Source organism: Lynx rufus, unplaced genomic scaffold (assembly GCF_022079265.1).
Source record: "Lynx rufus isolate CCGP_SWC_20201006 ecotype Redwood Valley unplaced genomic scaffold, mLynRuf1.p SCAF_15, whole genome shotgun sequence".
Taxonomy (NCBI): domain Eukaryota; kingdom Metazoa; phylum Chordata; class Mammalia; order Carnivora; family Felidae; genus Lynx; species Lynx rufus.
In genome coordinates, this window is record NW_025814829.1 from 15,907,493 (window position 1) to 15,931,930 (window position 24,438).

Here is a 24,438-nt window from a genome sequence, read left to right on the forward strand (position 1 = left end):
GACCGTTTTAAATTTATCTGCTCTGCCTAAATGTAGATTTCTTATATATCCCATTTTGGGATTCATTAAAATTGAATGTATGGATTTGTGTTTTTCATCAATTCTGAGTCTTGGCCCTTATTGCTTTAGATAATACCTCTGTGTTGCCTCCCCCCACCCCCCCCTTTTCCCTTCTCTTTTTTGGGACTTTTTCAATTTCAGTGGTTTTATTTAGTTCTTTTTCAAATCTTTGGTCTCTTTCAAAATAAATTTTTCTCCTGTACATATTTGCAAGCTTGTTTTGTAAGCTTTGATCTTTGATATTTGCATTTGAAGTCCTTAGTTACCTTTTCTTTTGACTGTTTTGACTGTTGTTTCATTCATGATACCTCTCATTTCCCTGCATGTTTAGTTTTTTAGTACATTTAATATTTTTGATTGTCTTCATTTACTCATTTACGGTTCATTTTCCTTGGAGTTTTTTTCTGTGGAAATTCTTTGAGTTCCAAATTGAAGGTGGGTGGATGGCAGGGGTGGAGGGGACTCCAGGAAAGGTTTACATTTGTGTTTGCAAAGTACCTAGGAGCGTTGCCAATATTACATCACTTTAAATGAAATTTTCAGTTTGAGGGTTTTTAACATTCAGACATTGTTGCTTTTTCTTGTCTTTTCTCTACTTTTCAAATTTCAACTTCTTTTATTTAGGAAAAAGGAAAACTGTATTTTTAACCTGCTGAGAAATATTCATAAACTTGCTCTGTTTTAAAAATAACATACAGTTTGGAACTTAACTTGGCTATATCAACTATTTGCATTTTATTCTTTGACAATACTAACATAGTTATTTCACTAGAACTGTACCAGTTTAGATAGTAGTGACTTTAGTCCTATCACCCATACTCCTTCACTCATGGAATGTAAAATAGAATAAATAAATTGCAAATATTGGATGAGTCAGTGGACATCATAATATTTCTCCAAATTACATATATTCATCTACCATATCACATGTGCATTTCTGGTTGTATTTGTTAGAACACTTTAAATTGGAAGTGATAAATACCAATTTGTAGTAGCTTTACCAAAAAATAACTTATTTGGCTCAACATGACTGAACAGTCCTGGCTTCTGACACAGTGCTAAAATGATATCATCAGGGGTTGGTCTTTCCATCTCTTGGGTTCTCCCCCTTCAGGGTTGAAGATGACTATCAAAAACTCCAGGTTATCTAGCACAGTAGAAGGACAGTGCCTGTTTTCCAATAATTCCAGCAAAAATCCAGGATTAAGTCTCATTGGCCTGGCTTGGATAATGTGTTTATTTCTCAATTAGTTATTGTGGTCAGGGTGGTTAATTCCTGCTTTAGATTCAAGCAAGGGCCAATTTACAATTCAGAGATTTGATTTTCCTTGCAGTTGCCAGGGCGTTGATAAGAGCTAGGGGACAGGAAAAAGAGTGGGCAGTGGGTTTATTTCTAGTTTACCATTATACTGAACTTAACCCCTGAGAGTCCTACCTTTATGAAAGAAGGAACTTATGTTAGATCCCCTCCCTTGAGCAGAATTTGACCTTTATTTCCTATTCCAGGAACTGAGTGAAATAAAATAGCTTGAGCTTAATTAGTTTGCCAGCGCATTCCATGGATGGAAAAGTCTGCATTGTTATTCTAACTTTAAGTTTAGGAGAGTAGGTTAGAAGATCTATCCTTGTGTTAATACATGAGATCAAAGCTGAAAAGCATTTTGAAATACACACATTTTACTCTACAGAAGGCTGCTATCCTAAAGAAAGACCTAGATATATTCAGAAATTAAAAATACTAGCGCATGTAAAAATTGTAGGGCATTAGTTGTAGGATGTTAAAGAACCATGTTAATACTTTGAACCTCAATAAAACTTTCATCAGCAAATAAGTGAACCTGCAAATGCTATGTAACTCCTTCCTTACGCTTTAGAAGTTGAATTAGGTGTTTAATAGACATTAAAGTTGGATATTATAAATCACTCGTGTGTGTGTGTATAGTAATTTATTAAAGTTTATAAGTAATTGTATACTTTTATAACATTTACAATTTCAAAAGCTAGAAAATAGATTCAGTATTATATTTAAAAATGTAAACATTTTAATCCCATCTGGATAGAGAGGATTGAAATAAAGCATCTTTCACTTGCCAGTGAGACAACTTTGTTCTTTGTATCTGGAGCATAAGCTTCAAGAGGGCAGGGACGGTGTTTTGTACAACTATGTATATTGTGTAACTTAGCACAGTGTATTACTGTTCACTTAATACATTTTGTTGTAGCTTTATATTAAAACTGTTTCCAACAGTGCATGTATATTAATTTTAACATGTTTAATGAGTCAGAGTGTTAGTATTTGGCACTTCCTTTTTTGTTTTTTTAAAGATGTTTATTTTTGAGTACACACTCGAGTGGGGAAGGAGCAGAGAGAAGGGGATAGAGGATCCAAAAGCGGGCTCTGCACTGATAGCAGTTAGCCCAATGTGGGGCCCTAACTCATGAACCACAAGATCATGAACTGAGACAAAGTCACCACCTGAGCCACCCAGGCGCTCCTATATTTGGCATTTTCTAAGTAGGCTTGATTTATAAATAAACTGAATCCATAGGGAGCAAAATGATTATCTGGAGGAAATTTTTAAATTTATGGAAATCTTAACTTTTCCATTAGATTTGGACATGGATATGAAAATAGCTCAGAAATGAAGTTTAGTTTATCACAGTCACCATCTACTAAAGACCTTCATGAGTATGAGACTAGTTTTACTAATGATGAATCCAGCATGTGATATTCAAAATTTTCAAAGGACTTTAATAAAATATGCTAATAGACTGTATTAGGAGTATGCAGCTAAAAAAAAAACAAAAACGACTGTTTTGAAATGCTTTGTGAACACCAACAATCTAGAGGTGGCAACAGCTCTGCAGATTGCTAAATTATATTTGAAGATAATCTGTTGATGGTACAGTGGAGAATTGAATCACATGGTAGAGTTGGTAATTTACTAAATTACTAGCAGTATTTACTAAGACAATTAGCATACACTTATTTAATTTCCTCCTTAAAAATTTGCAAAGCAACCGTGAAATTAGATGGCATTTTTCTAATTTTGCTTAGTCATAATCCATGAAAAGGGGTATTTTGTGAAGCTCTTGGATATACTAAGTCATGTATCTAGCTAGGAAGAAGCCACATCATCTTATTTCAAGTGACCTTTTGATTTATAATAGGATATCCTTCTAATAGCATTTGAAAAACCAAGGATTAGTATGGTCTTTTATGTAACTTTGGAGAATGCTAAGTGCTAGATGAAAGAACATAAATTGTGTGTGTCTCTGTGTGAGCCAACTTATGGACTAAGTGAGGTGAGTATTTGGCATGGGAAGAAAGATTATACTCTCTACACATTGTAATCTGTACATGCAGAAGCAGGTTCATTTACAAAAAAAAAAAGAAAGAAAAAAGGTTTGGTTTAAAACTATCAGTATTTTAAAAATAATTTCTAACTTATTTTCCCATTTGTGTCCCACTGAATCATTTGACCTTTTTTCATCTCTGTTTTTTCAAAGATTTGTCCCATCAGATGAAAAGAAGAAACAAGGCTGCCAACGAGAAAATGAAACTTTAATACAGAGAAGAAAAGATCAGATGCAACCAGGGGGCACTGCAATTAGTGTCACAGTTCCTTATAGAGTAGTAGACCAGCCGCTTAAACTTATGCCTCAAGACTGGTAAGATTATTTCTATTTTATGTAGTCATTAATTTTTTGGTATAATTAAAAAGTATCAAGTTTTGTCTTGAGTTCTAGATAGAAACTATCCCTGAAGACATTGTTAGTGTCTAACTTGGTCATTAATAATGTCCATGTTTTAGTAATACCTAAATAAATTTGTATTCTGGATAGCTAAACATTATTTTACTTATAAGAAACACTGACTTCTGGAAAATTTAGTAAAAATTCTTAACACTGTTTATTTGTTCTGGATCAGCTTTTAGAACAAAACTTCCAAATAGACTAATGTTTTGAGAACCTATTGTTTTGGTTTTTTGTTTTGGAGAATTCACATTTTGGAGTAAGAAATGATAAGTGAAGAAATTGTTACTTTTATTATGAGGACTAATTTATTAATACAAACAACATGATCACCCTACCCTGGTTTAGCTCTTTAATTGCATTAAAATGTTCTTTAAGGGGCACCTGGGTGGCTCAGTCAGTTAAGCATCCGACTTCGGCTCAGGTCATGATCTCGCGGTCCGTGAGTTCAAGCCCCGCATCAGGCTCTGTGCTGACAGCTCAGAGCCTGGAGCCGGTTTCAAATGCTGTGTCTCCCTCTCTCTCTGACCCTCCCCCATTCATGCTGTCTCTCCCTGTCTCAAAAATAAATCAACGTTAAAAAATAAAAAAATAAATAAAAAAAATTCAAAAAAATTCAAAAAAATTCAAAAAAATAAAACTAAAAAAAATAAATGTTCTTTAATAAAATATTAAGGTATTTTTAACAGTGTCTATTAGCTCAGTTCATGAATTATCTTACATTTTATTAATATAAGGTAGAGTAAAAACAGTCTTGAGAGTGCATCTCTGTGTGACGTAAGAGAATGCAACACATTGATGCATTAACTGAAATTTACCTTTGAGGTACTTACCAGTCTTCACACATTAGGAAGTCAGGGCATTGAGAATATAAGTATGTTAAAAATGTATTATATGAAGTAAAATGAGAATGTCAGTTATCAAGTTTAAAACTTGTAAGAAAGTTATTCCATATTAGTATTACATGTTTGCAGTTATTTGCAGAAAATGATAATACAGTGTGTACAAGTGCCATCTCACCGTGCTACAGAATAATGCTTGTATATATTAGCTAGGTCCCTAGTCATTGGTATCTTAACTTAGGAATATTTTCCTTACCTTTCTTCTTTCCTTCTCTGTTAATCCTTTCAAGAATTCACCAAGAGTAGTATTTATATTATCCTGCTTACATGCTAACCCTGTGAAGCCCAGTAGGATCTAGGTGATGTCTCTCCAGCAAATTTCCTTTAGTTTGGGAGGTACCTTCTGCTTTCAACTATTGTATGGCTAAAGCTAGGTCATGAAATTAAGAGGTCATTTAATAGTGAGCTCTATTACCAAAGATCATTTGGCAGTATGGGACATGTATTCCATGAAAGGAGGAGATTTTTAATTTAAGATTTCATTTTAGCCTTAGAGATTTTGAGCAGGTTAGAATTTTAAGCTGTGGTTTTTCACAGTAACTTGAATTGTTGCTGTAGATCTTTTATCTGAATAGAAGGTAGCCCTGGTTTAATTCTTTGTTGGATGTGTAGAGTCTTCATCTAATGCAATGGTTATTAAAAATGTGATCTTGCACCTCTGGGCATTCCTAAGACCATTTCAGGGAGTTGTAAGGTTAAAATGATTTCCGTAATACTACTAAAATGGCTGTTCTCATGATTTATCAGTCCTCACCCAGGAACAGTAGCATAACCGGGGCACAGGATCAGCCATTCCCTCCCTTTCTTCTTCTCACTCCTCCTCTTCTTCCTTTCATTTCTCTTCTGCAAATGGACTGTCCATGCCCTTCTGTTTCCTCATCTGTAAAATAGGGTAATAATAGCACTCACCTCATTGGATTTTTTGGAAGATTCAGTGTATTAACATAGGTACTGTGTAAGGTGCTTAGAACAGCACCGGCACATAGTGAATGTTCATAATAAGTCTTATTAATGTTAACTGTTACTGTTTATTATGGTTTTGTTTCCACCTCTTTAGTTCTAGGCATAAGCTGCTTATGACTGTTACACTTATTATAATTTCTCAATTTAATTAAATATTTTGTGAACTAATGAAATACGAGGGCCTAGAAAAAGATTTGTTCTTTTCAGAAAAATAAAGTCTAACAGTTGGAAAAACAAGGTTTTAGAAAAACTTGCGTTTTTAGAAAAACGCTTATAGACTGGGCGCCTGGGTGGCTCAGTCGGTTGAGCATCCGACTACGGCTCAGGTCATAATCTCAGGGTTTGTGAGTTTGAGCCCCGTGTCAGGCTCTGTGCTGACAGCTCAGAGCCTGGATCCTGCTTCGGACTCTGTGTCTCCCTTTCTCTCTGCTCCTCCCCTGCTCACACTCTGTCTCTTTCTCCTACAAAAATAAAAAAAATAAAAAAATTAAAAAAAAAATTAGGGTGAGTGAAACAGTTGTAAAACAATTGGAAAAATTTTTAAGAAGTCTGATAGTTTCTATACTCAAATTACTTTCCAAATACTCAGAAGAACTCAAAAATAAGGCCTTGGGGCTTCATAAAATGATTGGTGAGTTATTTATAATGTTTTTAATTTAAAATATTTAAGATCTACTTGAATTAAATGATTTCCTTTTAAAACCAACTTTTTCAATTAATACATCCACCAGTGTTCCCTATTGCATTGGAAGAGTGGGCCTGTTAGTCTAGGAGAAGGGCAAATTAAAAGGTTAAAAAGATTGGATATAAGGATTGTGTATGTAATTATGTTTAAAAGACCCAGGTGCAGTGCATGAGACGTATAGCAATCATTAATGTATTTTAATGGTAACGTAATGAAGAGTTGTGGTAATGGACTTTGTTTGCCTCACAGATGTGTTGACAGGAGACTATATCACATGAATCATTGAGTCCTTTTCCTAAGGATTTACAGTAACCAAAGTTCATCTATGAGATACTGTCTCTCTATTCTAATCCTCCCCCGTTTCTATTTATAGGGATCGGGTTGTAGCAGTTTTTGTGCAGGGTCCTGCATGGCAGTTCAAAGGCTGGCCATGGCTTTTGCCTGATGGATCACCAGTTGACATATTTGCTAAAAGTAAGATTCTCTTTATTTTTACTTTTACTTTAAATATTCCTACATTTACCAATATAGAAATGCTCTTGCTTTATGTAAGAGAAAGCCATCTATGGCTGTACATATACGATGTGTGTATCAAAGGATTCCTATTAATATATTTTAATTTTTAAGCACCTGTGAACTACTTTTTTTTTTTTTTGGACATTATTATATTTTGTGTACTTATATCTAAAAGTGAATTATCCCCTGAGTTAAATAGAATTACTTTAGGCCTTAAACTTCAAAAGCATTAATATTTTTGCACGTCCATATATTTTTATTAAAACTGATGACTAGTTTTAAAATGGGTTGACTTTTGCTAACAGTAGTGTATAGCTGTAATTTGAAGTGCCATATGATTTTTTACCAGCTGTTTCCACTGTCTTGAATGATTGTAGCATGATTGACTTTTTCTTTTCATTCAACTCTAAATTCAAATATTCTTTCCTTTAGAGAATCCTTCTCTGGCCATCCTGGAAAGCCATTACCTCCTCCCAGTTACTCATTAAGCCCTTTTATTTTCATGATAGTACTTGCTGCTGTTTGGTATTATCTTGTTTTTATGTCTTTATTTTCAGTCTTCCTGGTTATAATGGCAAGTTGCTTAATGGGAGGAGCCTTTTCTGCCTTGTTTGCTCTTGTATTGTCAGCACAGAAGAGGGTGTGGCATAAAGGAAGCATTCAATAGATACCTGTTAAATTAATGGATTTCATGTGGCTTCTGTCTTTTGGTATATTAATATATCAGTATATACCAAATGTAGATTAATCTGGTCTGTTTTTTTTGCTGGTAGAGATACTCCAATTATTATTTAATTCAAGTACCCAATTAAGTTAGTAACCACAGTAAAATTGTTTTTAAAAAACCATTCTAATGAAACAAGTATGTTTATTAGAAGTAACAGCTTCAGTTATTATGAACGTAGAGTGTGCTACTGTAAAATCCAGCCTCTTTTAAAGCAGCCTCAGTTTTTGTTAGTGGTATCACCATTCTTCCAAGATAGAAACTACCCAAGCTTGAAAGCTTTACTCATTTATTCTGTTCTGCCTTCATTCATTTTAATTAATTATTCTAATATTACTAATATTATGATAGCTTTTTATGTTATTTCTGAAGCTACAGAGTTGATAAATAGAAGGTTAAAGATAGAGAATGGGGATTTCAATGAAAGTAAAGTATCCATGAACACGAATATTTTACTTACTTGCTTGCCTGTTGAATAGTGTTTTAATAAAAAGAATGATTATGCCTTTGTAAATGCTGTCTAAATTTCATTTAGAATATAATGATGTTGTAATAGTTTCGTTCGTATTGGTAGTCTTCTGAAATTTAGATAACTTGGGTCTTTTTTTTTTTTTAACAAAGTTACGATTTTCTTCCATGAATTATTCTCTTTTTAATCTTCCTTCTTTACTGAATCCTTTCTGTCAGCATTTACAGTGAAAGTAAATCCGACTCTTGATTTTGGCTCAGGTCATGATCCCAGGGTTGTGGAATCAAGCCCCATGTTAGGCTCCACACTGCACGTGGAACCTGCTTGGAATATATTCTCTTTCTCCCCCACCCCCACCCGTGTGAGTGCGTGCGTGCGTTTTCTCTCTCTCTCTCTCTCTCTCTCTCTCTCTCAAATAAAAAGAAAATGAAAGTACTCTTGCCTCTTCCCTCTTAAAATAAAATCCTTTCTCCTGATAAAATAAAACCCTTTCTCCTGACTTCAAAGCTCCTTTTCTTTTTCCTTTTATGAAATTTTGAAAGAAATGTCTCTACTAACTCATTTTCTATTCAGTTCTCAGTCCTCTCTGTTCAGCTTTCTTGCTCTCCACTAAACTGTTGTCACCAAACTTACCAGTGACCCAGATATTAGATCCCTTTGACCTCCTTATCAGACTTAAAACCTTCTTTTCCAAGGCTTATTACTCTTTTTTCAGACTCTAGCTACTTTCCCTCTGGCTTTCAACTACCTGTTAATATTTTGTTTCTCTTTTCCTTTAAGTATAGATACTCTCTCAAGGAGATCTGATAGCTTTCAATTATCATCTATATCCCTCCCCTTATTCTAAGGTTTCTAGCTTATATTCTGGGCTTGTATATCTCAGTAATTACCAGATAACTCCTCTGTGAGGTTCTGTTGGTATGTCAGACTCAGCTTGTTCCATATGGAATCGTCTTGTTCTCTCCCTCATTCCCAAACTGTTTCTTTTCCTCATTTAGTTTTCTTTAGTAATTTGCCTAAGCTAGAAACTTAGGAGTATTATTATCTCTTAGCTTTTAGTTGATCTCCTTGTTTTTACTCTTGCCTTTTCTAGGTTTTCACCCTTTGCCCCATAACACACTTAGAAAATGGTAACATCTATATAGCATAGCGGAAAACTGAGGGTTTTAACAGGAGGATCTATATGGGCCATGGTAAAAGCTTGTACTATTTTTCTTCATATTGCATAATAGTAAAATCCAAAATTTTTCAGAAGATATTAAGTATTGACTTGTATAAAATGGGCAAATAAAATCTTTTAAACGTTACAAGAAATTTGAGCTTACAACTGCATATAGCTTTTTAAAAATATTTTTAGGGGCGCCTGGGTGGCTCAGTCGGTTGAGCGTCCGACTTCAGCTCAGGTCACGATCTCACAGACCGTGAGTTCGAGCCCCGCGTCGGGCTCTGGGCTGATGGCTCAGAGCCTGGAGCCTGCTTCCAGTTCTGTGTCTCCCTCTCTCTCTGCTCCTCCCCCGTTCATGCTCTGTCTCTCTCTGTCTCAAAAATAAATAAACGTTAAAAAAAAATTTTTTTTTTTTTAATATTTTTATGTTTGAGGTAGCTACATGTATTTGTTGATCAAGATTTTTAAATGATGATTTCTTCAAATTTTTGCTGGTTATCATTGAGAAAAAGTTTTCATTAATCTTCTAGATTATGTTACCCCTTTGTCATCTGATGTGCCATCTTTGTACCTACTGAATATTATTCAAGAGCATTTTGTCTATTTCTTTTGCTTCTTTGTTCCTGTAAAATAATGTTGACAAGATTCATGCGGTTTGTAAAAAATGAACAATTCTGAATTGTGTGAAATACTTTGCTTCAGTACTCATTGTGCTACCAGTTAGAAGACTGGCTTTCTTATAAAAGAACTTCATTTGTTCTATTTTTTGCTGAGGTTTGTAAACTAAAAGTCTTTTTCTGAATCAGAAAGATGTTTTGTATAATGTCTTGGTGTAAGTTTGCTTGCCTTCACAGCTTCATGCCAATAAAATTTTTGTATAATGAGAGAAGCCTTATGCTTTCTTATTTGTGACTTAGACTTTTTAGACGCTAATGTTTCACCATTAATTTTAAAAGTTGTCTATTCTGGTGGAATAAATACTGTATAAACTAAATCTATTGAAAGTAGGGAGTGGAGTACTGTATGCTTTTATAGATTTAGATAAATCATTTTTAAAAATATAATATATTTTTAAGAATGATTTAAGGTAGGGGCGCTTGGGTGGCTTGGTCAGTTAACTGTCCAACTCTTGATCTCTAGCTCAGGTCATGATCTCACAGTTCGTGAGATCGAGCCCTGCACCAGGTTCTGTGCCTCCCTTCTCTCTCTTTCTCTCTCTCTCTCTCAAAAAAAAAAAAAAAAAAAAAAAGAATGATTTAAAACAAATCATACTGAGAAAATTAGAAAAGTGAACCATGTAGTAAGGAAAATAGGAAGTATTGAAACTGTTGACTTCATTTAATTTAAAAATTTTCTAAATTAAAAAATGTTTACGCATATAAATATTTTGAAAATGGGTTTTTTGAAGCTATAATGTGTAGCCCCTTTAATGAATCAGTTTAATTCATTAAATTGAATTAAACTCAAAATGAATGATGTGTTTGGTGAGGGGACCTTTAATTGGAAAAGCAAATAGTTTAGAAGTAATGTTTAAGTGTTTCTGTTTGTGAGCACAAATGATTCGTTTTGGATTTGCATCAAGAATTAAACTTCGATTCATTGTTAACATCCAAAGCCAGTAGGCTAGCAAGCAATGTGGAATAAACAGTCCATAACGTAGCTATCAAAAAAATGAACGAAGTCAATCATTTTTCTCTTTAGAGACCCCTAATACTAGATGATGATGATGGTAACAATCATATCTTATATACAAAAAAAAATTAATGGAAAGAAAAGCTAACTCTTACGTGTGTACCTGTAAAACAGAAGCTTCACTGATGGTAAACTGATTGCAGATACAAAAGTAAGATTCAACTGGATGATCAGGGAGAGAGATTCAAAGTCAGTATTTTATGGTCCATTTGTTAACCTTTTGTAGGATACACCAGCTGGGAGGATTTGCCCGCTAGAGTCTTTTATTCACCCGACACTAGAATTAACTGTTAACAATGAAAATCAGATAATTTCATCTTCTTGCTTTAATCACTTTCTAGTGGTTTACTATCACATTTGGAACAAATTCAGATTTTTTTTTTACCATAGCCAAATTTTACAGTATAGGACATTGTCTACAGAAGAAGTTATTCTTGTTTATAGGGTGTGTGCCAAGCTTGCTTTCATTTCAGAGCCCTTTACCACTGTTCTTATGCCTGAAATCCTCTTCTTGATCTTTGCTAGACTCGCTTTTTATATCATTTAATTATCTCCTTCTAGGTAACTTTCCAAATTTTTCTTTTTCCCTTTTCATCATTTCTTACCAAGTCCCATTCGTTCTCTCTCCCTAATTATTTCTTGAATCTTTCTCTTGCCAGGCACGTACCTTCTCCCTAGTTGAGCAAATCTCTTTCTTCTCTAGATTGTTAAATTGTATCAATAGTCGCTGCTAAACACTTTGCAGTGATTCTCCATATCTCTTAGATGAAAATCCAAACTCTTTAATATGGCCTACAAGGCCAGCATTGTTCTGAATCTGGGGTCTTACCTTTTGCTCATTCTTTACATTACTTTGTATGATGCAGTTCCATTAAATTTCTTTAGTTCCTAGATGAAACTGTTTTCTCTTTGAGCATGTTCATGCTAAACAAAAGTCATTTTCTGTGTTTGCTTAATTCTTACTCAGCCTTTAGGTCTTACGTTAGATATCATTACCTACGCAAGACTTTCTGAACTCCATGGTCTGGGTAAGATACTCTTTTATGTTTCTGTGGTACACTCCTAACTTTATCATACTGTATTTGAATAGTTTTTTTCTTATTATTATCCTTCACAAGACCATATGCATTTTATTAGCCTCATAATATGCATTATTCCTCATTTCAGTCCCAGTGACCCAACCCTTGGTAGGTATTTGTTGAATGTTTTTGAGGATACCACAGTACTTAGTAGAATCTATTTCAAAAGTCTCTTTGGTTATAATGTAGCTTCATCTGGTTGAAGAAAGATTGTTTTTTTTTTTAAAGTTTTTGTTTTCTTTTGAAAAAAGTTTTTTTTTCTTAATGTCTATATTGGGGTGTTTTTATTCTTTTATAAAATATTTTTATAATTTTGATCGCAGTTTGAATTAAAAATATTATTTCCCCCCATACAGTTAAAGCCTTCCATCTCAAATATGATGAAGTTCGTCTAGATCCAAACGTTCAGAAATGGGATGTAACAGTATTAGAACTCAGCTATCACAAACGTCATTTGGATAGACCAGTTTTCTTACGGTTCTGGGAAACATTGGATAGGTAATTCTGATCCTAAAATTCATTTACTTCTGCTTTATTATAGTAATTTTCCTTTCTCCTCAGTTAGATTTTAAGCTCTTTAAAATTGTATACATATCCCCCAGTTTCCTTTTTTGAACATTGTATGATGCTGATCTCTAGTAGATATTAATAAATACCTTTGTTGTACTGATTTTAGAAATAGATGGAGAAAGGGCTTATAAGCTTGTTAGAAAGAACAGTAAACTCTGAGTCAGAAGACCTAGATTTTAGTCCTGATTTTATGATCTGGCTGTAATGATCTGTGTGACCTTTTTGAACCTTGTGTTCTATCTATCCCAGGGGATTGGATTTATATGATTCCCTGCAGGGTTTTTTGTTGTTTGTTTGTTTGTTTGTTTGTTTTGGTTTTTTGCCAGCATCAAAAGGTCTCTGACTGGATTTGAGTTAAGGGTAGCCTGTGAAAGGAATTCAGGTTTTGAATTTATTTTAATTACTGTTATAAACAGAATTCTTAAAGTCCTTTTACAGTAATATCAGTTTTGTAATTGGAAAATTTAAGAACAGCCTTATGATCACAGTACCACTGAATTTATTCTCATGGTGCTCTTTAAAATCTGTCACTTTCTTGGTGTCAGTCTCTTCTGAATATTAAGGGTTTTCTAAAGTCAGAGGTTACTGAGGTAACCCAGTGATTATAATTGATAATATATTAAAGAAAAACATTTATTATTCTAGCCAGAAGCTCTGATTATAGAATTTAATAAGAGGAGTGTTTCTTCTGGCTTCAGAAGTTCTTATTCTGTATTCCCAAAGTATAGTATCAGGCTTCCAGTTTTTTAGAAAACAAAGCATCCTGTTCACTTTTGAATTTTAAGTTTAAAAAAAAAAAGTCAACTTATTTTTACATTTCTAAAAATTCTAAAATTCCTATAATCATTATAACCTATTATAATATTATTTTCCAGGTACATGGTAAAGCATAAATCCCACTTGAGATTCTGAATTTTACTTGGTTTCCCATTTTCTGGAGATCTGGATTAAGAAGCATGGATATACCTTGACCTAAAGACTGAGACTCAAGCTTTATGAATTTATCAAGAACTTACAAATGAAGAAGGTCACAGATCCATCTTTTATAAGACCTTATTTGATGCTTTATGCTTCAAAGGGATGATGCTTGTCATCCATATAAGCAAACTTTTTGGCTTACAACTATTTTTTTAATATTAGCCTTCTAGTCTGTAACGGAAATTGTATATTTTGATAGAAGTTTTTTCTCCATTGGTTAAATTAGCATTACTTAAAATTTGTTTCTTTAGAAAATAAATGCAGGTTATAAATGTGTGTATATTTAGAGGTTATAAGGCTCTCTAAGCCATCTTCTGATTTTTCATTGCTCTATAATTCCTTTTATTGAAAATAGTATGCTATGAATGGTATCAAATTTTAGTCTCTGGAACTTCCAAAACTAGCAAAGGGATGTGACTATTTTGAATGAATCAGAATGTCAACCTGTATGTATACTATACCTATACTTATTCTTTATTTAAAAAAGAATAATGAAAAATCAAGAACAACTCTTCAGCTTTGGTTGAACTGTTCGGCCTTTTCAAGACTTCTTTACTTACAATGAATACATTGAATGAATGTACATTCTTCTTCCTCACTGACTTTGGTGATTTTAAAACTTAGAATGATATATTTCTATCTGTGCTATCTTTCCACTTGAAAAATCTCAGAAGACAGATTAAAAACATGATAGGCTGTAGTACTTTTTGTTTTGGGAGCCAGAGTATGTTTGGGGGAAAGAAATGTATTAGTCCTACTACAATGTAACTTTAACTTTCTTATCTTTCTCATAAGTTCACCTTTGAATCTTACTTTGTATGTATGGTATAGGTTTTGAGTCTTCTGTTTCTAGGCATGTTGATCTTGGAGTTCTTATCTTCCATTATCCCTAAATATTGATAACTCTCCCAGACACCAAAGAACACATTTGCTTAATTAAGTGTCTGAACAGAAACAAGATAAAAACACTGGTATTTTTATGTGCGTATTCAATATCGTATAAAATATAAAACCTATATTTTAACTTAGTAAAATATTTTACTACTTCTCTAGAGTGTTGCATCCAAGGTACAATGAATGAGCATTTTCCTTGAGTCTTGATTTCACCTTTTATTACTTAAAAGCAACTGGAACCTCTACTCCCCTAAAGAGTTTTCGCCATTAGGATTGTTGCTGATTGTTCATCTTGTGTCATTTTTTTCTCCATTTTTTCCCCAGTGATCTCTCTTAGGTGAACATTTTTTTAGTAAACATTTAGCTCCTTCTTATGTTATGCTGACATTACCTAGCTTCATTTTGAAATTTAATGCTATCATAAGAATGAGAAGCACTTATTTATTTTTAAAGTAATCACAAAAGTCCATACCAATAGTGGATAGAAAAAAGTATTTATTCATGTGGAATTCACTATGTTCTTAAGAAAAGCAGTCAGCATTTTAAATTATTAGATTATAGGATATTTATAAGATTTGAACAGATTCTACCCCCTTCCTTTCTGTGAACCTCTCTTCTTGAAAACAAAAGAACTCAAATTTGTTCACTTTAGACTTTCTCATCATATAAACTGTTTTCAAAATGAATTAATGTATTGTATAAACTTTCTCCATGATGAAATCGTCAAAGACTAGAATCTGTACTATTTTAATGTAAGATTACTTGTTAAGACTACTACAAGTGGACAAGAACTACCTTTCTATAAAAATTTTTAGTATTTATACTTATGTCATATATGAAATTTACTTGATACAGAGTGTGGTTAAAATTGGGAACATCTACTTTAAACAGGGTTTATTTTTCTATCTTGAATTTGCCTTATGTATATTCAAAGGCTTCTGGAAATACTGTAAAGGAACATTAGGAAAAGTACAAATATGCTATGCTGTATGTATTTTAAAATCAAACCCTTAGTATGTACTTAATTTTCTTTTTCTTTTTTCAGCAGTTCAGTCCCTCATTTAGGTCCATGTAATTAATGTAATAGTCATTAATTCCAAAACAATTTTTTTTCAGCCAGTCATTATTCGTTATCTCATGACTCCCAAGTCCTACAGCAGCACCTATCACTGTGCCTTGCACATAGTAGGCATTCAGTAAATATTTATATGCATGAATTAATGAACTTTTCAGTGTGACTGATTTATTACAAAAAGTACTTTGACTAGGTCTTGGAGTTTGAAAATACAGAAATACAGGGAATGAAGAGGTACACATAGATGTTTAATGGAAATGAGGTATACATTAATGACCTTGACTTACCATAAGTTACTGTTAACTGGAGACACCCTTGCTTGTCCTATTGGTAAAAGAAAACTCCCATTTCTTTATTCATAGGACACTTTTCTGAGTCAGGTAACATTAAGAAACTTGTAGGTTTCAGTCAGTTAATTGTTCAACCTTGACTGCACGTTAGAATCACTTGGGGGACCTTTTAAATATTTATTGCCTGATTCCTGATTCTGATTTAATTTGTGCTGAGACCTGATCATCAGTATCTTTAAAAAGTTGTTTAGGTAGTTTCATGTTCAGAAAGGATTGAGAATCACTGATTTAATTTGTTGTTGAAAACAATGCCAGTATTAAATGTCGTATTTCCTCATCTCCCGCCTTCCCTCCCTCCCTCCCTTCCATCCTTCCTTCTCTCCATTCTGCCCTCCCTCCTTCTCTCCCTTCTTTCCTTCTCCCTGCTTTCCTTCTTTCGTTCTTTCTTTCCTGCTTTTACTTTTCCTCTTGGTGGCCACCCTTTCCACTAGACTGACCCCCTTATTGATGGTATTGGCCTGTAGTTCCACATAACAAATTCAAGTCTTATTTATTTAATATAGGAGTATTTTGCTGTTTAATATTTAAACAATGTTTAATATATTGCATTATAAACTAGTATTATAGTTTATGATTTGTTTCCCATGTGTCCTTATCCTTATTTTTTTTTTAACAGCAGCATGATAACAATCCATACAGAAATAACTAGTTCATAATGAGGAAAATTTCATAATAATTTTTAAGGTAGAAGAACGTAAAGGATTAATTTCTTATCTGCCATGCAGAATTAGTTTGCTTATGAAAGGAAAGAGGCATCCTTTTTAATTGGTCTGCACAGAAAAGTAAATTATTCATTTAAATAAAATTCATTATCAAACATTGAAGGAAATATTTTTCCAAAATAAAAACTTTTGTGACTCCTAACAAAGTTAAAGTGATACATTGTTCTTTTTTGGAGGGTGGGGAGGGAGTATTTAGTTTCCTTATTTCTTACTATATAACAATTCCATTTTATTGGTATTAACAGTAGAAAATGATGATAGGATACACATTATGTGGCCAGAAATAAAATGCCACTTTGTCAGATAACAATTATCTGAGTCTTAGTTGTTGAACTAATTAGTTTATGAAACTTTTTGAGACCAACAGTGTATTTTATAAATATTATAAAAGCTGACCAAAATTAAAACATGAAAAATAAATTTGATTACATGAGCCTTAAATATTACTTGACTGAATTTTTATTCACTTGGATTTGATAGTCAACTGGTTACCCTAACCATAGTAAATTAACTTTAGAAATAAAAAAGTAAAAATCACTGAATTTGACTTAAGAACTGGATTAGGAATTTTGAAATGTCATGTCCTGTATGTTCTGGCCTATCCATTGCCACATTTGGCTGTATAGTGATGCCAGCATGGTTTCTATCTGTATATGTTGGAATGATAACCAAGGAAAAATTGGAAATGTATAATAGGTGTATAAAAATTATATTTAGTAAATGCATAATATGCAGTAATACTTTCAGGTCATTCATCTTTTGGGGCTTATATGTATTATTTTAGGTAGTGTTTATTAGACTGATCTTGAGAGTTATATATAAATGTATGCCATTTAAATGAGTAAAGCTAAGGAGATTAATTTTATTGCCAAAATTCAAAAAGTGAAGTGATGCTATGTCAAATTTAGGTAGGTGATGTATCTCTCTGAGAGTTTTGTTTGCTACTGAATTCCATTTCTATCCAGTTTAAGTTTGCTAAAAGCTACTTAACCTCCAAGTTTGGTTATATAGTGCTTTATATATAATGTAGTTCATTTACATGGTATAGGCACTATAAATGATTGTTTACCCCCCAGTTTGTATATTTCTCATGCAAAATGGGTTCTTTAGTGGAACTTAAATTTAGGCCCTGTGACCTGATTAAATGTTCTACTCATTCTTACTCCATTTCAGTGGATTTTTAAGTTTCAACTTGTAAATAAGTTTTGGGTATATTCCCACCCCCACTTTTGCCCTAGTCTTCTTCCTTCCAACCAAAAACACATTCAACCAAGAATACAGAAACTGTATTGTGGTGTAGGATATGGACGATGACAGTCTTTTCAAAAAGGGATTTATGAGATTTTTCAGGCATTGTATTTGTTTTGAAAATAAACGTAATGGAAGTTTTCACTTTGAAAACTAAAGAGTTAAGTACATTTACAGTCTTCTGTTAATGTGTTAAATACTGGAGAGAATCACAATTCTTCCTAAAAGTAACAAGCTACATGCTCTAATGAGCTTAGTTTGGTTATTGTCCAACTTACCAAGTCCTTATTGTTAGAATGTTATTTACCAGCATACACTCTTAATTCTATTATCTTTCAGCAGTTTGGGCACCCGGATTTTAACATTTTGTAGTTTGAAAACAAACTGCACTCCGCATATAATCAAATCATTAACAACATCATGGTATTATTGGTGGTGCCAGTAATAATGTTTAACTCTTTTGCAACAAAATTCCTTTAATGAAGTGTTTAATGGGCCCTATTCAAATTTAATTTCCATTCAGTTCATAAGTGCCTACTAAATATGTATTTTATCCTGCTCTTCTGTTCATTTGATCATCTGCTTTTAGGCAGATGAACATTCACATAACTAAAATAGATACAACAGGAGTTGTAAATGCTGTTGGATTTTTTAAGGCTCAAAGGTGCTAGTATATAAGAGCACATTGCCAAATAAGCTTTTTTTGTTCTCATTTTCTAAAACAGTTTCCATTTATTTTTAATTAATGATCAGTGTTTATAGTGAGTTGGAAAACATCCTCTTAATTTCCTTCAGTGACCATAAAAAAAAAATTAAAAAAGCAGCTCTAGAGAAGGCTATGGTGTTGAGTCTGTCATAATTATTTGTAGATACTTTATCATAGAACTGTAGTTTATAATTCACCGTCATCTAGAGAATATTGATTTATATTACATGACTAATGTAAATAGGGCTCAGGCCACATAAGACCGAAGACATCAGAGGTTTAGTTAATCACATTTGAATATTTTATTGCGCTGTGATTGATTTGCCAAAAAAAATCCAAATGGAAACACATTGGGTTATACAGCAGTGACTATGATAAAATATGATAATGTATACTCACAGAACTTGCCTTCATGGAGTTTAACATGTTAAAAATGTAAATATGGTAATGGCATCAATTTCTCTTTTTAAAATTGTTAAATAATGATGTGTTTTTCTTTAAAATGGAATAGTTTGAAATTTTATCAAGTTGGTGTATGTAATGGTTGGGGAAGATCAAATGGGCTTGCTCATGGCATATTCAATCATGACATAACTAATGTTTATGGTCATTTTGACTGTAAAGCAGTTTTAAAGTATTTGTATTTTTATTTACATGTTTTTATTTCATAATGCACCACTGAGTACAAAAAAGGAAGTGTAAGGGTTACTGATGATGAAATAAAGTGAGGGTGTTAATGTAGATTAAAGCAAGTTGATGTAGGAATTTGAGGAGAAAGAAGAAATTATATGGGAACTCACAACTCCATGGGGAAAAAAATACATAGTAAGAATTGGGCAGTGATGTATCTTTTGGGGGATTGGTCATAAATTTAAATGAAACGAGGCAAACTGGTGTGATTTTTTTTTTTCCCAGCAGCATTTAGGTACTTGATTCCAGGTGTAGAAAAAGCAAATAGATTTTTAACTTTTGATAGAAGTAGAAACAGACCAGGGAGGTGAAGATATTCACAAAGGTGGTGATTATAGTACCAGAACATGGAATCTAAGCTCTTCGAGGGATAAATGATGGAGAGGAAGTGGTGGATTGTATGAAAGTGGTGCTGACCCACGAACTGAAACCTTCAGTGAAATGAAGCTAAAAGTGAGCCTAAAAGACAAGAAGGTGAGAAGATTGGGTGTGTGAAATCAGGATTTCAGATGTGATCTGATATTGATGAGGAAAAGTCAAAACCTTGGAAGTGACTGAGATAGAAGAAGGGCTCTTTGAGGTGGGGAGTCAAAGATCTGAGGCCATGATTACTCATGTGAATGTTGAAATAACTGAGAACTACAAGAAATAAAGGTGGCAGGGAAGATAGCCACAGGCTAGTGACTCAGCTTGATAGCAACAGGAAAATTCTAACTAGATAGCATGAACTTCAAAGGATCCATGCTCAAAACAAAAATCTTTGGCTTTGTTATCAAGAGATGAGTGAACGTACATTTAGATATTTTTAGATTTTTTTTAAAGGTATGGATCATCATTTCAAAGCCCCCCTCTAACATGCTTTTTTAAATAAAATTCTGTACTTGTTCCATTAGGACAGATATGAGGGCTTTTACTATACTAAGTGTAAATCCTCCTTTTTGACAATAATAGCCTTTCTACCTTCTCTGAGTCTCATTTTCTCCAATTTGCTCCCACATCAGGCTAGTTCTTGTATTCTTTGCCTCTTCTGTAGCCCAATAATAACTGGAAGTGGGAAAAAGTCTTTGTTGGAACACCTGAGCACTGCTCTGTTCTGAGGTTTCATAATGAGCCCAAACAGGTCTCTCCTAGTTGTATGTGCATCTTACTACTAAGGGAGAACACCTTGAATGGTTCCCATAGTGGGTTCAGGGTGCTGGAAAAAAGGAATACTTGGAAATATGGGAAATTGAAAAGGGTTTTTCATTGACTTTTCTGTGGACATCTTATTTCCTCAGTTTGTTTTGTTCTAGATTTTGGATGAGAATTCTTAAAATGTTGCGAGCTTTTTCCCCCCTATACTGGGGTGGGCTAGATGTTATTTTGAGCCTAATCTAAATCTTACCTGAATCTCTTTCTTTCTTTGGTTTCCTTGTTAACATGAAGTGGTATATATTTTCTTGTTTGGTGGCTGATGGCTTTATGGCTTTTTCTTTTTTCTCAATCCCCTACCAATTCTTTAGCTGTTAAGTATGATCGAGCTATGATCCCACTTGACTTCACTGTCTTCACCCAGAAGTGACCTTACCTATTTTTGGTGGAGGAAACAGAAGCCATGGACTTCTTAGTACTTTATCTCACAAACTTGTATGCATATAATAAGCATCCTTTCTTTCATTCCTCCTATTACAGTGATTTAAATGTCCTGTCACCCATCAAGGACTTGTCTATTCATATGTTCTCCTACAGCCTTCCCCGCTGTCATGAGTATTGCTCTGTTACAGTTTTCCCTCTAGCTTGTGTCTTCATCCTGTCACCCTCTACTTATACCTTTCCACCCACATTTAAACTGGGTTGCACCTTACATCTTAAACAGGGTTCTACGGAGTATGTGAGTGCCTCCCAAAGATCTGTGGGCTTAGATGTATCACAGGTGTGGTACTAGGAAGACTACCTTCAGAGTACCTGCTGAGCTGCTGCGTGGTAGGCTCTCAGTTCCTGTTTGTATGGGTACTGGCGTCTTTCTGGTTAATATATCCTTAGCCCACAGAAGTAGAGATAACTGGCTTGCTTGTGTTGCTCACAGGTTTATTGCCACTCGTACTGTCCCACAGTTTGACTTGTGCAAAAGGGCAAATGAGTAGACAAAGGAAAATAGTAAAGAAGTCTACAGAAAAATAGGACATTCAGAAGTGGGTGGTGGTGAAAAAGAATTGCTGGTGGAGATGGATAACAGCTTTAATTTTGAGAAAGCACATGAGGAAGTTCAATCAGTGTGAAATAAACTTTCTATAAATTAAAACAACAAAAACCCAATGCATTAAATGTAGTAGAAAAAGAGGGAAATGGCCACTCCTGAGGACCAAATTAGAGGCCTGGATGGGATATGTGCAGTAGTAGTTACCTCTAGAAACGCAAGGCCCAAAGACCTGAAGATTGTAATAAAAATGAAAACACCTTGAAGGAAAGTTTGGATATTTAATGTGAATAAGTAAAGAACCGTAAGGAAGAAAGAAAGGAAACAGACTTAGGAAAACAGTTCATAGATACTAGAGGAAAATTTCCCTGGTATGAAAGAGCTCTCATTCTAGAGGCTCCCTGTAACATGGAGGGAAGGGGGAGGACACTTAGGCAGACATTTCATTCAAATATTTATGGTCTACTTCATGTCAATGATCATACTATTTTAGTCACTGGAAGTCAGGGTAAACAATTTTGAACCATGCCCTCATTGAATAGGAAGAGGTAGATAATAAAATGAATGTGTCAGATGTGAATAAGTGATAGAGAAAAAAGTGAAGTAGAGTGACTAGACAGTGCTGGGATAAGGCAGAGGCAAGATACAGTGTTTTATTGGGTGGTTGGAGGCAAGGTGATATTTGAACAGCAATTTGAAGGAAGTGAGGGAGCCAACCTCGTAAATATCTGTGGCGAAAATAAGGAACAAGAAGTTTAAAAGTCCTAAGATCGTAAGTCCACCTGGGTGGCTCAGTTGGTTAAGTGTCCGACTTAGCTCAGGTCATGATCTCGTGGTTCCTGATTTTGAGCCTGCATCGGGCTCTGTGCTGACAGCTCAGAGCCTGGAGTCTGCTTCCCATTCTGTGTTTTCCTCTGTCTCTGCCCCTCCCGCCTTGAGCTCACACTCTCGCTCTCTCAAAAATAAATAAACATTAAATTTTTTTAAAAAAATCCTAAGGTAGTATCATATCTGCAACTCAGAGACTGGCAAGGAGGCCACTTGGGCAGAGATGAGGCAGCAAGAACAGTTAAGAGGTGAGTGCAGAGTGGGAGCTGGAAACAAGATTATGTAGGACTTTGTAGGCTACTGTAAAGCTCTTAGCTTTTATTCATTGGTACATAGGGGAAGCATTGGAGAGTTTTTGAGCAGAAGAAGAGTGACTTCATCGTGACCTTAGGTTTTAAGAGGCATAATGCTCTTAGAGAATAGACTATGTGGTAGTAAAGGCAGAGGCTGGGAGATCAGATCATTGGATATTACAGTAATTTAGATAAATGATTAGGGCTTGGGCCAGTGTGGTTACTGGGAAGGAGTGACAAATGGTCAGATTCTGGAAATAATTTTGCAAGTAGATGGATTGGGTGTGATGTTTGATAATAGAGCCAACAAAAAGGTTTTTTTTGTTTTGGGTTTTTGCCTAAATAACTGGAAGGATGTAGTTTTCTGCTTACTCTGATAAGAAAGGTTATGTAAAGGTCATATTTGGGGATGGTATTAGCTAAGGGAAACTGGAGTTTTGAGGAATGTTGAGTTTGAGATGCTCATTAGACATGCAGGAAGAGATAATTCAAATTCTTTAATTTCAGGGTAAAGAGAGGACTTCATAAAGGAACAAAAAAAAGAAAAACACATCTCCAGGCTTTAAAGAATGACTACAAATAAATGTTTCCCAAGTGAGACCATTTATCTTGAGGATATGCAAGGATCCAAAGAGTATATCTCCCAAGTAACCTCGGTCGAGGAACAGGGACATTAGAACTTTTAAGAACTTCAAACAAATGACGAATTAAAGATCTGTGTTCTGTGATAGAGTGGGAATTTGAAATGTTAAGTGGTAAGTAAGAGTTCCTCAAGTGGGAAAGACATACTACCTGGAAAATCTCACATCAGTAACTACAGATATTAAGCTATTTCAGCAAAGATGTGGGGGCTGAGCTGAGCAGGGAGTAAAGAGTGAGCACCCTAAATTTCTCATCCCTGATGAGAAAAATGATTTCATGGAAGATGACCAACACTTGTTCTTGCAACTAATCAGAAGTTCTATATTTTTGACATATAGCTTTCTAAAACCCACTTAAAGCACTTTGGAATATTTAGGGGGAAAAAAACAAACTTGTTTTAAGGTTTTGGAGATTTTTAAATAGGTCAGGAAATTATTTGCAAGTTGTGAAATTGTGAAGGTATGACCATTTTGATAGGTATATTTATGTTTTCAACGCAAAAGCACAAAATAAATATCTCCAATAACCATTTTTAAAATGTTCTTTCCATAGCACAATTTTTTTCCAACAGTAATTACTTTCTTGTTCATTCACAGACTTCTGATCATCTGACTTCATAGTAATTTCTAACCTTGTTATTTAGCAAAGAGCTAACTTAGGTTTAAGAGGAAGGTCAACTCTCATTTTCTTGTTCCCACTTGGTTCCATTATTACTGTTATCTTTGTGTTTTTGTTTTGTTTTGTTTTTTCCCTCCCTCAGAGATCTCTTTATGCCACTTTTCCATTTTGTAAAGTATCTATAAAGTGTTGTCTGTTTCATTATGCTGGATGAGGGAATGGGAACTTCATTGTCAGGTCTTTTTCTTCCCTCAGTTCACCTTGTACTGTGTACAGATAAAGTGAAGGCATCTGTGTCAATTCATATATTAACTATTAATAAAGCTTAACTTAAATGCAAATATATATTTATTGTCTTCTTCCTGCACCCAACTGAATCATCTTGCATGCACCCTGGAATGTGTTTGCCCTACTTTGCAGACCAATAGCATGAAGTAAAAATGTTTCATACAGCATTTGTCAAACAGTGTTGTGTGTGGATCAGGAATGTTAGCATTCCAGTGAGGGTGAATTGTGTGACTGTTCAAATGCGAGTTCCTTGACCTTTGTTTCAAATTTACTGAATGGGTTTTTGTGGGATAGAGACAGAGAATCCACATATATAACAAGATTCTCAAGTGATTCATGGATGTACTAT

The 24,438-nt window shown here is 34.2% G+C and overlaps 1 protein-coding gene across 2 annotated transcripts in view; it reads left to right on the plus strand.

Moving 5' to 3' along the window:
• CDC73 (cell division cycle 73) overlaps window positions 1-24,142 on the plus strand; it is a 135,309-nt gene extending 111,167 nt beyond the window's left edge. Inside the window, exons 14-18 of one of the 2 annotated variants that reach the window (XM_047076571.1) lie at window positions 3,571-3,732; window positions 6,740-6,840; window positions 12,368-12,509; window positions 13,457-19,718; window positions 23,049-24,142. In XM_047076571.1, the coding sequence (XP_046932527.1) occupies window positions 3,571-3,732; window positions 6,740-6,840; window positions 12,368-12,509; window positions 13,457-13,493 (442 nt within the window). In that variant the 3' untranslated portion in view covers window positions 13,494-19,718; window positions 23,049-24,142. Of the gene's footprint in view, window positions 1-3,570; window positions 3,733-6,739; window positions 6,841-11,899; window positions 12,288-12,367; window positions 12,510-13,456; window positions 19,719-23,048 lie in introns of those variants that run through there. The other variant, XM_047076572.1, reaches the window with a different exon arrangement.
• The last annotated feature ends 296 nt before the right edge of the window (window positions 24,143-24,438 follow it).